General features: G+C 41.0%; 1 protein-coding gene across 1 annotated transcript in view; it reads right to left on the bottom strand.

The window, feature by feature from the left end:
• ncapd3 (non-SMC condensin II complex, subunit D3) overlaps positions 1-14637 on the bottom strand; it is a 35409-nt gene that overhangs the window by 16726 nt on the left and 4046 nt on the right. Inside the window, exons 3-16 of the mRNA XM_047328699.1 lie at positions 12683-12845; positions 10652-10818; positions 10286-10450; positions 10149-10210; positions 9973-10060; positions 8710-8843; positions 8006-8078; positions 7757-7882; positions 5405-5657; positions 5096-5134; positions 1813-1905; positions 1585-1658; positions 1292-1426; positions 968-1188 (exon numbers count right to left, since the gene is read on the bottom strand). Coding sequence (XP_047184655.1) covers positions 968-1188; positions 1292-1426; positions 1585-1658; positions 1813-1905; positions 5096-5134; positions 5405-5657; positions 7757-7882; positions 8006-8078; positions 8710-8843; positions 9973-10060; positions 10149-10210; positions 10286-10450; positions 10652-10818; positions 12683-12845 — 1793 coding nt within the window. The remainder of the gene's footprint in view (positions 1-967; positions 1189-1291; positions 1427-1584; positions 1659-1812; positions 1906-5095; positions 5135-5404; positions 5658-7756; positions 7883-8005; positions 8079-8709; positions 8844-9972; positions 10061-10148; positions 10211-10285; positions 10451-10651; positions 10819-12682; positions 12846-14637) is intronic.

Genomic DNA, 14637 nt, shown 5'->3' with positions numbered 1-14637 from the left:
CAGTGGTAATTTCCGGACACATTATGTAAATGACTGTAAACAGGAATTCTTCTTTGGGGTGGACGATCTTGCCAAAAGATCATGTGATAATTTTTTGGGATAGAATCACGATCAACGATATTAATCACTTTTTTTCTCACCATCTAGGATCCAAAAACAAAGTGAGCCTAACAAAAAATGAGAGGGAAAAAAAGTGAGCCTCTAAGACATAAAAATAAAATGTATTTAAAAAAAAATAACAGATCCGGTCTTGGACTTGGACCAGCAGAAGTAGAGTATACTTTCACTTTTACTTTCACTAAATGTTTTGACAGATCACTTAATGCCTTTACTTGCAAAACATTTTTTGCACTTCGACTGGCGCCATCGGAGAAGGTCTGAGCGTCTCTTGTCTGTGCTGCTGACAGACACAGAGCTTTTAAAGTTTTGATTCTGAACATCGATGCTTCGACAGCAAAAGCAGAATTCTCAGCCATGCTTTGGTCGCACTCTTTGCTATAAATGCAAAGCATAATATCGGTGTTTTATCAGGTCTGATCCATGGATATTGGACAAGGCATTCCTACAAAATAGGAATGAGTATCCTTAAGACTTCAATGGTAATATTACTCTTATCGATCGGGAACTTTTATCGGTTATTTTTAGTAGAAAAAAATTAACAAAATGATAATAGAATGAACAAATGTTTTATTTTTGTACTGTACTCAGTACATTGTTGAACAGCACTATTTAAAAAAATAACTAATATAAATTATAAAACGGGTAGCTCAAATCAAGCAATCTGATTGGTTCAAAGCCGTGGTATATTATTTATAATGTACCCATCCCTAATGTAAGGCGCACCAGTTCAGACAAGGGAAATTTTGGGTCGCACTCTGGAGCCCTGATATGCAGCATTCATTTCAGCAGTATGCCATGATTTTATTTTGTATGAAACACAAACTGGACTGAATTCATTTGGTCCAACCTGAGATTCTGGCAGTCGTGACAGAGCAGGCACAGCAGGTCCCAGGCCAGCCTCTGACTGGTATCCAGGTGGCAGCTGGCAGAGTATAGCTTGACTTGACTGAGCAGAATCTGGTCCAAAGCCTCCAGGGCCTTGTCCTGCACCGAGTTCTCAGAGTCTACCACAGCTGGCACAACGCCCTGCAGCCACGCTTTCTGCACCGCACTGCACTCTGGTCTGGCCTGGTGGTCAGAGCAACATTAAACTTTAAAACAGACTTTGACAAACAGACTTTTCTGTATACTGCTGTCTATTTTAAAGTCTCTCAGAGCAGCTGAAACTCACAATGAGTAGCTCTCCCACACTCTGAAGTGCCTTCTTCTTCACAGACACAGCCGGGTCTCTACAGCGCTCTGACAGCATAGCCAAGTTCTCCAAGCTCATGGGGATCACATCATGTTTCAAGAGACCCACCAGGGCCTACGGAGGGACCATAGAGCAAAGAAGTTAAACGTCATCTGTGCATCTCTTGTAGTACCACAAGTATACTGCACAGAAAGTCACTAAAGAGTGAAAACACATATAGTGGTGACTGATTTGAAACATGAAGCTATCTGGTAAAGCTAAGCTCCACGTACCTGCAGTGCTGATTTCCTCACATTAGTCTTAGAGTCTTTTACACGCCGCAGGAGAAGAGCCACATTCTCTTTTGCTGCATTGAAAAAAATATAATAACTCACATCTCTTTGAATCAAGTGAAGACTTCGAGTGCAAAGACACGAAAAACACAAAAGAACCAACCCATAAACATTGTTTACACACCCAAGGTGCAAAATTAATCACACACTGAGGTTTGTTTGGCTCACCGTCACAGCTGGAGCCATCAGTGCTGCTGATTTCCACAGTCCTGAATGGCAGAGTGCTGTAGGTTTTCTGAGTCTGCTGGGAAGTTACACTTCCTGAAACACAGTCACATCTATTAAACACCAACACTTGCTATCTAGCTCTGCTTCATTTAAATGCCATGGACTGTATTCGTAGCACACCTTCAAGTACAAAGAGCAGTGAAACCTTAATCAGATTTTAAGACTTTAATTAGTTAAAAAAAAAATGTACCAGCTAGTGCTATACAGTATATCCATGATTTTTTGCAGATGAAACTGATGCTGCCACCAAAATAAATGTTATTTGGTTTAAGGAAGAATAATTAAAGTAAACATCTCTTATGAGAAACAGTTACTTATACTTGAAATAATCCATATCTCACCAAGAACAATTGCAACCACAAATTCTTCTCAATGAAAACTATTGAAGAATAATACTGGTTTTATTACAACTTGGGGTTAATTTCTTTTCATTCATTCATTCATCGTCTACCGCTTTATCCATTTAAGGGTCGCGGGGGGTCGCTGGAGCCAATCCCAGCTAACATTGGGCGAGAGGCGGGGTACACCCTGGACAGGTCGCCAGCCTATCGCAGGGCCACATACAGACACGGACAATCATTCACTCTCACATTCACACCTACGGTCAATTTAGAGTCTCCAATGAACCTGACCCCATTCTGCATGTCTTTGGTGTGTGGGAAGAAGCCGGAGAACCCGGAGAGAACCCACGCATACACGGGGAGAACATGCAAACTCCACACAGAAAGGCCCTGGTTGAACCGGGATTCGAACCCAGAACCTTCTTACTGTGAGGCGAAGGTGCTAACCACTACACCACCGTGCAGCCTTAATTTCTTTTAGTTTTGACAATATTTTCTCTGGATTGGAAACTGTGTTCGACCAACAGTCCGCAACAAGATGTAAATTCTGTTCCCTGATGGAGAGGAACGAGCTACAACCAAGTGGCAACCAACCATGACATCAACCATTGGTTTGTGAACTGCCATTTTGAAGCCTCCAGTTTAACATTTTGGCATCATCTTGGCTTTTTGAAACCAGAAGTAAGCATATTTGGAGGAGCAGGATGGGTCTGACTGAGAGCAAGTTCACTACACATCCACCTGTGACCTGCACCCATTGGCCGCACTAACTGTCAATCACACGGTGCCCCAATGAGAAAGAAAACGTTGTCCTCTGATAACCTTTTTTCCAGCCATTAGGAAGGATGATGGGCACCTTCTGTCCAATTTCAAGGAGATAAATGAGGCTTTGACAGACATTTATGTGAGACTATTCGCCTCTGAGTCAATGTTGGATAGAAAAGTCATTACTTTGTATCTGTCAACTCTCAATCTTCCATGGTTGTCACAGCAAGGCTCCAGACATTTCTTCTTTACATTGTTGGACTGGTGCATTATGGTGCACCCACAATTTTTCATTGCGCCTTTTGGCACTTCAATAATACACCTCTTGAACCTTCTCCTGACAGTTCCTATATCCATTGGTAATGTCTGAACACAAAATGTAAATAACTGTAAACAGGAATAAAGGTGCTTTTTCATGAGGATGATTTGGGACCTTCAACATGTAGGTCCCAAATCATCCTCATGAAAATGAGGTAAATGGTAGCTCTTCTTTGGCAATATTATAAACAGTTTTAAATTTCATTTTCATTTATTATCATCAGCAGAAGTAGAGTGTGTTTTCACTTTCACTAATAGCCCCTACGATAGCTCCACCAAGTGTTGACACTAGCTCCTGCCTACTACTCTAACAAATGCCATTTATTAGGCATATATATGGCCTCCAATTCTAACGTACTGTCCCTTAAACTAGTATAGTGGACGCCATTGTTAGTGTACCAGTGGCCAAGAAATGAAGTGTACTGTGTGTCTAAGTTTCTTGTATATCACTGCTAAATTTTCATTTTATTTCATTATTTTAACAGTAATATTTAAAAAATAATATTTTTGTTAATATTCTTATTTTTATGTCATTTTTTTTCCTTTACGTGTGTTTGTGGTTATGGATGTAGTTATAATTTATATGTCATGCTTATGCTCCATGTCAACCCGTTATTGTCATCTTTGTTTAAAATGTCTGCCATGTTTTGACTTTTGAAAACTATAAAATTATGATTCATTTAAAAATTGCATCAGTTATGTTATGGTCTTTTGAAATTGAAAGGATAGAAGTTATAACGGTCCACCAGAGAGGGTGACATCCGAAACAACAGCTTCAGAGGAAAACCTATTTGATTTCTTTTATTTGTTGCATTTGAATGAGGAAAAGATCACAAAATTTTAAATCTACTTTTATAATACATACCTGCCGATGGGACTACATGTATGTTGTTATAACAATTTATTAGGGTGCAGGCATGCACCAGGGGTCCGCATGCACCAGAGGTGCAAGGACCCTACTGTTTCCATAAGGATTAATATTAGGGCCCCGAGCACCGAGGTGCGCGGTCCCCGGTGCAGGCATGCACTAGGGGTCCGCATGCACCAGAGGTGCAAGGACCCTATTGTTTCCGTAAGGATTATCAGGGCCCGAGCACCGAGGTGCAAGGACCCTATTGTTTTCGTAAGGATTATCAGGGCCCGAGCACCGAGGTGCAAGGACCCTATTGTTTCTGTAAGGATTATTATTAGGCCCCGAGCATGAGGTGCGCGGACCCTGGGGCATGCATGCACCAGGGGCCGCATGCACCGAGGTGCAAGGCCCTATTGTTTCCGTAAGGATTATAAGGGCCCGCGCACCTCGCCCCTGGCGCATGCATGCACCAGGGCCGCATGCACCGAGGTGCAAGGCCCTATTGTTTCCTTAAGTATCATTACTATTATTAGGGCCCGAGCACGAGGTGCGCGAACCCTGGGGCGTACAACTTTATGATGAGGAAGAAGCCTTGGCGATTATGGTTTTTGATTTAAGATCTATCTAAAGAGGATCCACTTTAATAACAACCTCCTATGGCCAGTTAAGGACCACCCTCTTCTGTGATGACCTTAATGTGTCTTGGACCTACTGCGCTTCTGATCTTAACAGCCTAGGTTTCTTGAGCTCAGACTTCTCTTTATTGATCTCACCCTGTTGGCAGACCACAATGTTTGGATTGAGTTCAAAGTGATTATTGCACACAGGGATGTGGGCAAAAACTGCAGTTGTAATAAACCAGAATTATCCTTTAAAAGCAAGGTGACAAGAAATAAAAGGGTTCATCTGATCCATCAGAAATGAATGTAGAAACAAAAAAGGGTACCTTCTGTGATTTCACCTTCCAACACCGTCTGGGTTCCAGCTAAACAGAGTAGTGGACGGGTTACTTTAGCGGAAACTTGTCCACAAAGACAGTCTATCATGTAAACACAACTCATAAATTATCATCTAACTTTTCAATTATGTTATCCCCCTTGTGGTTTAATGTTTCAGCTCTACAAAGTGGATTGTCTGAAACAGATTGAGATCTAAAATCAGCCCACATCACTTGAACTGCAGAGGGGGGGAAAAGGCTAAACTTTGGTGTTTGGTGTGTGTGTGTGTGTGTGTGTGTGTGTGTGTGTTTTCTCACTTGCAGAGAAGAGGTTGTGGACAGCCCGGGTGACATTGAGTGAAGGCAGCTCCAGACACTGGGCCAGACAGGAAAGGGCGTGACCTTGAACAGTGGGCGATTCGTCCATCTGCCGAGCGAACAGCAGGCTCTGGATCAGAAATTTGGATGGCAGGAAGCAGGCAAGGTGGGGGTCCTGACACTCCTCTGGCCTCCTCTCCACCTGCTCCAGCAGTACCATTACCACATCCACAGAGAAGAGTCGGCACACCATCTACAGAAACCAGCAAAACAGACCTTCATCAATTAGATTGCGTTGATAGGGGAGAATGAAGCCTGATATTTAGACTTTACCTACTACTTGCTAACATTTATTGGAGAATATTGACACAGCTCTTCAATAAGCAACACTTTCCCATCAAATATACTTTGCACTATTGGCACAGTCATCAGCAGCAATTTGGGGCAGAGTTTTTGATGCATCCATCCATTTTCTTCCGCTCAACCGAGATCGAAATGAGAACCCTCTCCCAAACCATGCTTTCCAGCTCTTCCTGGGGTTCCCAAGGCTCTCCCAGGCAAGATGAGAAATACAGTTCTCCTTTATTGTCATTGTATAATTCCTCATAAAAAGAGATTAGGAGCGCTGCTCCTGTTGGTGTTTTCTGAGCTGTGTTATTGATTCTCTGAACAGCTCTCCTGTCTGCTGCTGATAAGCCAGCTAACCACACCGAGATGCAGTAAGTCAGTATGCTCTCGATGGTGGAGCGATGAAAGGCCACCATCAGCTGTCCTTACAGTTTGTTCTTCCTGAGCACCCTCAAGAAGTGTAGACTAGGAAGTTGAAAGTGTAAACCCTATCCACACAGTCCCCATTGATGTAGAGTGGGGCCAGTTCTGGATCTCCTCCCGGTTAGACGTGCCCAGTAAACCTCCAAAAGAAGGCTCCAGGTCTTGACAAGATAAACAAACCACCTCAACTGAACCTGGATCAGTGTTATTTTGGCAGATTTTTTAGATTAAGTCTTAGTCTTTAGACGAAAATGCTTATTAGTTTTAGTCACATTTTAGTCATGTTTATCCTTCATAGTTTTAGTCGACGACAACTGAAAATGTTTTAGTCGACGAAAAATCATGACATTTTATTCAACTTTTAGTCAAAATGTTTTCTCTGTTTAACATAAATTAAATTATGCTAATACAAGTACTGGAAATTTAAATCAAGGTCACATGTTGTATCAAGTGTTGAAATTTGTAAAAATAACATTTCACTCGGAACACTTTTAATTACGTAATATTTGGATTCATTACCTTTGTTTTCTTCTTAAAAGAAATTCAGCAAATCTTTTCTTACATAGTTTATATAGAAGATCAGTAGAGAGGCTACTCTCCACTGCTGGAGACATCTTTTTACGAATCCTGCCAATAAGTCAAGCAATCTGTCGGTCTGTCTGAGTGTGTATAAGTCTGTCTGTCTGACTGTCTGTCTGTCTGTGATATCTCGAGAAGGGTTCATCTTATCAGTCTCACACTTGTCATGTGTGTTGTTAAGGGACCAAGAAAGCGCAGTGCTGGACACGAGTTACGTTCAGGGTTGATACATTCTGAATAAACAGCTGATCGGTGCTGTGGAACAGCGACAGTAAAGACTTTGTCAACCGCGATAATGGTGTGTTCACAACAACAGCGACAACAACTGAGTCTCCGGTTCAGGTGGTGTATACTGAGTCAAGATACACCGAAACAGTTTGTTATTCTCGCGTCTGCACGCCAGAGCTGGTACAACGTGAGCGGAGGGGTGCGAGGCTTCAGTCTGAGAGCTGCTCTGCTAACGGAGCAAAACACACAGTGGTTTCGCCACTGTCAATGTCTCATCTCAATCATGGAGAAAAGGTCTTTGTTTACACTTTTTTCGTCATAGTTCTGTTAACGAAATGAACACCGACATAGATTGCCTTACGGCTCAGCTCCCTCTACGATACAACACCTGCATCACTGCTGACACCACCCCAATCCACCTGTCCATCTCCTGTTTTATTTTACCTTCCAGGACCCTAGAGATAACTTTCCAGAGGACTCTTAGGAGTGCGATTCCCCTATAATTTGAGAACACCCTCCTCCATGGTGAGTATTTTATATTTAGGAATGTATTTTGCGTGCAAACAATTTCCATATTAACTCCGTTCACCAGTTATAGTCTAATATTATATAGACTCGCACAGACCCAAATCAATACTACACTCAACCTTCAGGTACTGAAACCTGTGCATCCAATTCATGACAGCAATATAAAATTGAAAAAAACAGACCAATATGTAGCATTTGACATATATTTTTGAAATAATTAAAGATGTGACCACCAGGACGCCTTACCTTTGTGTGTCTGGAGAAGTTAAACAGCCACTTGATGAAGCAGGCATAGTCTGTGCTCGTCATCTCAGATATCAGCATACCCACAGCCTGGGCTCCATGGCTTCGAAACTCACTCTTCTCCACCATCTGAACATCCACAGCAGAAACAAGCTATGGTTATGCCGCAGCTAATAACAATCGAACAGCAAACTATTCTTGGAATATAATCATCACATTTGTTCTGTGTCAAGTGTCTGCTAGGGGATTCACCTGGAAGCAGATATGCTGCAGGAGGATGTGCAGGAGAGGTAAAGCCAGCTCCTTTAGCACTTCCACAAGATGACTGTAAACACATAAATCATTTGTGAAATAACACAGCTTTGTGACATGTCTTCAGTTCAACAGTCAGGCATACCCCAAATAATCAAGGACCAAGACATTGTGATGTGAAGCATTAGCTCTTTATAGACCATCTACCAACGGAAATAAAGGAGCCATTTGGCGATTGGATTGCTCAATGTCACCATTTTGCTCATGACAGCTGCAATGTATAATGCAACTGATAAAATACAGACATAGGTAACATGAAGAAATCAAGTACCGGTGTCTTTAAAAACAAAACAAATAATATATTATTTTAGACTAGATTTTTTTTCAGCATGTCTCAGATTTTTATGTGACACACTGATGTGGATAAAATATACACATTTGTTTATCATCACATCCTCCTTTTTTTTCCTCATAGTGACAGGTGCCACATCTTTTTAAATTGATCATCATAGTTAAATATTGAGCCACAATAAAACCCGTAGCTATAAATCTGTTGATGTGGATACAAAAGTGAAAAAGGATTTTGACTTCATGCCATAATACATCACTTGGTTCAAATATCTACACAATTACTGTAGACCATATTCAAAAGTAATTCTATGGGTAAAGTTAACATATGATCAACTGATGATATAGCTGTTTACCAGACAAAATGTATGGCCTGGTCGCGGGTGGAGAGGATGGCCTGGTTGAGTGTGAGGAGGGAGGGCTTCCCTCTGGTTCCTTTATTCATCATCAGGATCACATAGAGGAGACAGTGGAAAACCCTCCGCAGGGACTGGACAACAGACACAGAAGTTTAGATTAGAAACATTCCTCTGTTATGGCATTAAGGACACACTGTTGATTTCTCTCATGCCTCATGTTTAACCAGAAAAAAAAAGAGAATTTCAATTTTGAGTTGAAAGAGGTTAATACATTTTATGGAGATATAATGGCTTTATCCGTATTTACTTCTAAAGCTTATGTGGCATCAATATCTTGGAGCCTATATTTTTCTACTTAACCTGTCTCTGTATTGAGAAGAGTTCAACCAAAAAAATTATCCATGAGATGAGACCTGATCTCTCTCCATTTTTTGAAAGGCTATGAAAGTGAAAGTGAAAAGTGTTCATCGTCTTGGTTTATTTTGCATCCCCCTTCTACCCCAGTTACAGTTCCTTCAGGTTGGGAAGTACCGTCCTAATGGGACGGTACTTCTTATAGGGGTGTAACAGTTCACAAGAGTCACGGTTTTGTTCAATACGACACAGCGGCGTCACGGTTCGGTATGTTTACGATACGGCAAATACTAATGTTGCAGATAGCCAGACAGTGCGGTCTGTGGATTACCGATAGTAGGCTGGACATTATTGGTGGACAGAGATGTGCTCGGGATTTTTTTGAATGTGATTTGCACAAAGCCTTTTTTCTTTTCCACCAATTTAAAAGCTTTAAGCATTGGAAACACACATATCAACAGATATCTCTGGCCTCTTTTCTTAAATACCCCCCCCCCCCCCCCCCCCCAAAAAAACTGTTATTTACCCACAGCCAAAAGAAATCAGCAAGATGTAAGAATTTATGTCAACTACAATATAAGCAAAGTGTTTTCTAAAGACACCTCTAGAACTGTCACCCCAGACTCAGTGCAATAACTGTCGTGCTTCATTGCCCTTTCTCCACCTATATTTTTACAGTATTTATTACATATTTTAAAGCTTTATGGGTATAAATGTGTATGTGGTCATGGGAATGGTCGTGATGTGCTTGGGCTTGTGTGTGTGTGTTTGGTACTGGTGTATCTGCACATATTTTATATCCTATTTATTTCCTTTTTTATGCTGCAAAGTGTATCGCTCAAACAAAGTTTCGTTGCATAACATGCAATTACGTAAATATACATCTATCTCTCTATTGTATTTTACTTCTCTCTGGTTTCCATGTTTTGGTAGGCAGAGCAGCTGCAGACCGTAGAAAGCCATCTCAGGAACACTCCTTAGCTTGGTGATATCTCTGTGCAGAAATAACACAATAACCATCTCCTCTTTCATGTCCTGAATACTTTCTTTAACATGACGGAGCAAGACGTCAGAAAACTCACTGGACAGCAGCGAAGGTTAGCTCTCCGATGACCGGCTCAAAGTAAAGCAGCTTACAGAAGACCTGTAGCGAAAAGAAGAAACTGCTTACCTGCTCAATGCAGTGGAAAGTGGGCATCATGGCTGACTCTGTGGTTACCTGTGTGAAGTTGCTGGCATTTTGTGGCCTGTCTTTGAGTGGAAATGTGTGCAGGAGTCTGAGGAGGCTCTGAACCAGCAGAATAACAGCATCTCTGATCTTCATCAAGTCTGGACCAGAGAAATGAACCTCCTCTTCCTCCTCCTCTTCCTCATCCACTTCCAACTGCAGATAACAACAAGCATCATCATTTCCAAAATCCTACAATCATTTTTATAATACATAATTTTTCTTTAATCATATACTGTATTATCATTGTATATCGAAAAGTTATGTGTTTTCAGATATTTAATCTGTACAAAAAGGGGACGCTAAAATGTAAAGTTAGTATATGAAAGACTGATGATTTTTTTCAGAGGACCATACATCTGCAATGTCTTTCCGCTGTGGTCTGGAGCGTTTGCCCTCTGCCTGAGAACTCTTCAGGCCATCCTTCTTGCGCTTTTTACCAGATTCCTGAGGCCAGCAGTGAGACCACAGGTCAGAACACACATCCAATAAAACCTCATGGAAAACCTTGTGGGCGATGCTCCCTGGAAGCAATGAACACAGATAGAAAGTCACAAAAACAGCACACAAACACACAGAAGGCTCAACTGTACAGAGTGATCAACAATGAACTGTTAAAGGATACACTTCTTTGTGTCTTCTTTTTTAAAGGTAACTAAGCTCCCAGTGTACATGGGTATTTAGTTGTGTTGTTGATTGATTCAGGTCCAGTGCACAGTGTGCTAAATCATGCTTTGTGTAGTAAATATGCATAGCGACCGCTCTCCACTGGATGAAACCTGGCAATTGAAATTTGCTATTGGCTCATCTGGAGGCAGATTGACCTCTATTAGCTACTGAGCCGTTTATGTAACAGTGGGTGCCTATACTGTTTTCTAATGCACAGGAATGAGGGCACACACACATATTTATGCGAATGATGTAATAGACATTCCTGCGAAACATTACACAAAAAAATACAGCAGGGAACTAACAAAGGCTGGTTTATAGAAACGAAATAGTTGCAACAGTTTATCGATTTATTGGTTTCTGATCGATTACTACATTAATCTGCAACTATTTTGATAATCGTTTAATGGGTTCAAGTTCAAAATTTTCTGACTAAATATGAATATTTTCTGGTTTCTTTGCTCCTCTATGACAGTCAACTTTTTTTTATCTTTGGTGTTTCGACAAAACAAAACATCATCTTGGTGTTTTGAGTAAACACAATCAACATTGTTTACCATTTTATGGACCAAGCAACTAATCGATTAATCGAGCAAATAATCAACAGATTAATCGATTATGAAAATTATGTTAGTTGCATCCCTAAAACGAACATTACATTTCTTTTTAAGCAGCTTCAGTGTGTTTATTAGGGCACAAGGATACACACTGCATTTCAACTTCAACAGCTAAGACAACAGTTAAAAGCATATAATATAATATAAACTCTGGTTTACTGCAACTTTTACCTGTTTGGTAGTTGCCCATCATTTCAGTTGATCATAACAAGGATCAGAATTATGTTATTATAGGGGAAATGGATTTGAGCAGGTAAATTATCTCACATTAGCCGTCCATTATAAGCCTCCTTCAGTTACAGACACGCTTATTCCAGTGGATTGGTTTCAAAATATTCTGATTATTGGACTTTGCAGTGATATCTCCTGGCTCCCAGGTATCAGCTTTTAACTTTGTGAGTGCTTAAGTTCATAACCAAGTGAAATGATCGCCAGACTTATAAAAATATACATTTTAACGAACCAGAATGATCTGTTAGCTGTTAGATACAACCTGCTTCTCTGAATACATCACACTTACATTCCTTAAAAATCTATATTTTAATTTTTCATCAACACATACTGTATATGATACAATTAGTGCTGATTCACACACAAACAGATGCGCAAATTAAATGAGTTGTATTGTAGTTACTGTTTCAATTTCAAAGACAAAAAATGTACGATGTAAACAGATAATTACGATTTCGATACCAGCATCCGACATGCCTCCGATACTGCCGAAAATGCCGGATCGGGGATCGGCGAGTACGCAAATCTTTGTACCTAATACTATTCAATACCACGTCTAAAAAGTAGAGCCCGAGCGATAAATCTGTCACATTTCTGCTCCTTGTGCACAACTTTGGTTCCGCAGACAAGTGCAAACTCGCCCTTCCCCCGTGCTTAACACCACCAGACATGCCCGTCAAGTTGAATTTTGAGACTTTGAAGCAGGGACAGTGGCTGAGGCACACTGGGATGCACCGTGTTGGACTGATTGAGTATACCCATGTTGCCAATGCCATAATATATATATATATTTTTTTATAAATAAAATAAAATAAACGTTTTCACGATATTCTCCTTTTGAGCTACACCAGTATATTCCTGATTTTCTCACCTGGGATTCCAAGCAGCAGCAGGTAGAGTGAAGAAGCGTGCAGCCCGCCCACTCTTTGCTGGACATTTGCCCCTTTGGCTTTTCCGGTCAGCACCAAGAAGGACAGCACGGCCACCAGAGACTTGACCGACACCCTGTTCTCCACCAGAATTGCCCAGATATTCTGCAAATGCAACATGGGATACACTCAGTGCTTTCGGTTGGTACCAGAGGGGAAAAAAAACATATCAAGGAGCTTAAAAAATCTTAAAATACGAGTTTTTAAAATATATCTATATATTTTTCAAACACGATATAGGAAAAGACAAAATCGTGTATATAGAGATTTATTTTGCGTTAAAATAATGTTATAAGTTTCTTTCATGGAGCCGCCAGTTCGCCTATTTTTCCTCTGCCTGTCAGTCCCTCACACACCGTCGCCTTGCCCTGCTTCTCTTCCTCTCTGAGCGAAACCAATACACGCATCTCCCCTACCCACAACACCAAGATGGAGACAGACACAAACGAGAGAAGAGGAGTTGGTTTGTAAAATAAAAAACCTCATTTAGAGGTGGTTTGGTTTTAAAGTTTCAGATGGGCAGCAGAAAAATGCATTCTGTAGAGATGCCACAAAACAGGTTGCAACAAAAAGTTCGACCACGACTAATCTCTACCACCATCTACAGCAGCGCCATAAAGTGCAGTACGAGGAGTGTGTGAAACAGAATTTGAAGCCATCGCAGCCTTCAAAGAATCAAACCACGTTGCAAGCTTCATTCAGCCTTGCTGTGCCTTATGATAGCAAAAGCGATAAGTGGGGCAATATTACCAAGGCAGTGGCCTACCACATTTCTCAAGACATGGTGCCCGTTGCAACAGTGGAGCAGGACGGCTTTATACAGCTGCTAAAAACTGCTGACCCAAGTTATCAGTTGCCTAGTCGCAATTACTTTGCAAGAGAAGAACTGCCAAAAATGTATGCTGAAGTCCGAGCGAGCCTCGCAGACCGGCTCGCTAGTGTAACTCACTTGGCGCTGACCTGTCAGCCGTATATGAGTGTGACAATATATTTCATTTCAACCAAACGGGACTGTTTGCTATAACAACCGACAACAGGAGTAATGCTGTCAAAGCAGTCCAACTCAACAAGTGGCTTTTGGTCACCGACTTCATCTTGCCATTGGTCTGTGTAATGTTGAATAAATTGATTCCGGGGAAGAATAAATAAACGCCAGGATAGTCTATTTGAAATGTTTAGGCTAAATAGGGAATAATAGGGACTTCACTGACGCTCTTTCAGGAGAGGAGTACGTGACCCTCTAATACGTCAGACCTGCCCTTCACCTGTGTAACACTACTCTCCTGGCACCTGAAGAGGGCGATAGTGAGCTGTGCAAATCCAACTTTCTAGCTACCTGCAATCAATTTGTGTAGAGTGATGCAGGTCATCTCAAATGGTGGAAAGAACATGAAGTCGCCTTTGTAGCACTACCACAGCACTCCGTCTTGTGTCTTGTCGTGTCAAAATAAAAGCCCTCGCAGAGTCGTTTAATCAAGACTTCATGACATTTCATAAAATTCAGTAAATAAATAATTAATAATAGCCGGGGCCGTCGATACAAAATGAACGTTGAGGAAACCCTGCATTTCCATTGCAGATGATACTCAGTTTTATTTATTTATAAAGCCAGATGAAACAGATCAGGTAGACAAAAGGGCATAAAGGCCTGGATGACCTGTAAACTTTAACTTACTAAACAGGCCTAAACACCTCAGAGAAACACTATCTGAGCATATTTATTATTATTATTATTATTATTATTATAATATATAACTTTGGCCTCCAGATCTACAGCGAGCAACCTTGGAGTTATTTTTGTCCTGGACATGTGCCTTGACTCGCACATAAAACAAGTCTCTGGGACAGCCTTCTTTCACAATATCAAGAACATAAGGAACATCCTATCTCAAAAGGA

The sequence above is a fragment of the Scophthalmus maximus genome, chromosome 18, assembly GCF_022379125.1.
Source record: "Scophthalmus maximus strain ysfricsl-2021 chromosome 18, ASM2237912v1, whole genome shotgun sequence".
NCBI lineage: Eukaryota > Metazoa > Chordata > Actinopteri > Pleuronectiformes > Scophthalmidae > Scophthalmus > Scophthalmus maximus.
Note: the sequence above shows the minus strand (reverse complement) of the source record. Positions and strands in the feature narration are given on the sequence as shown.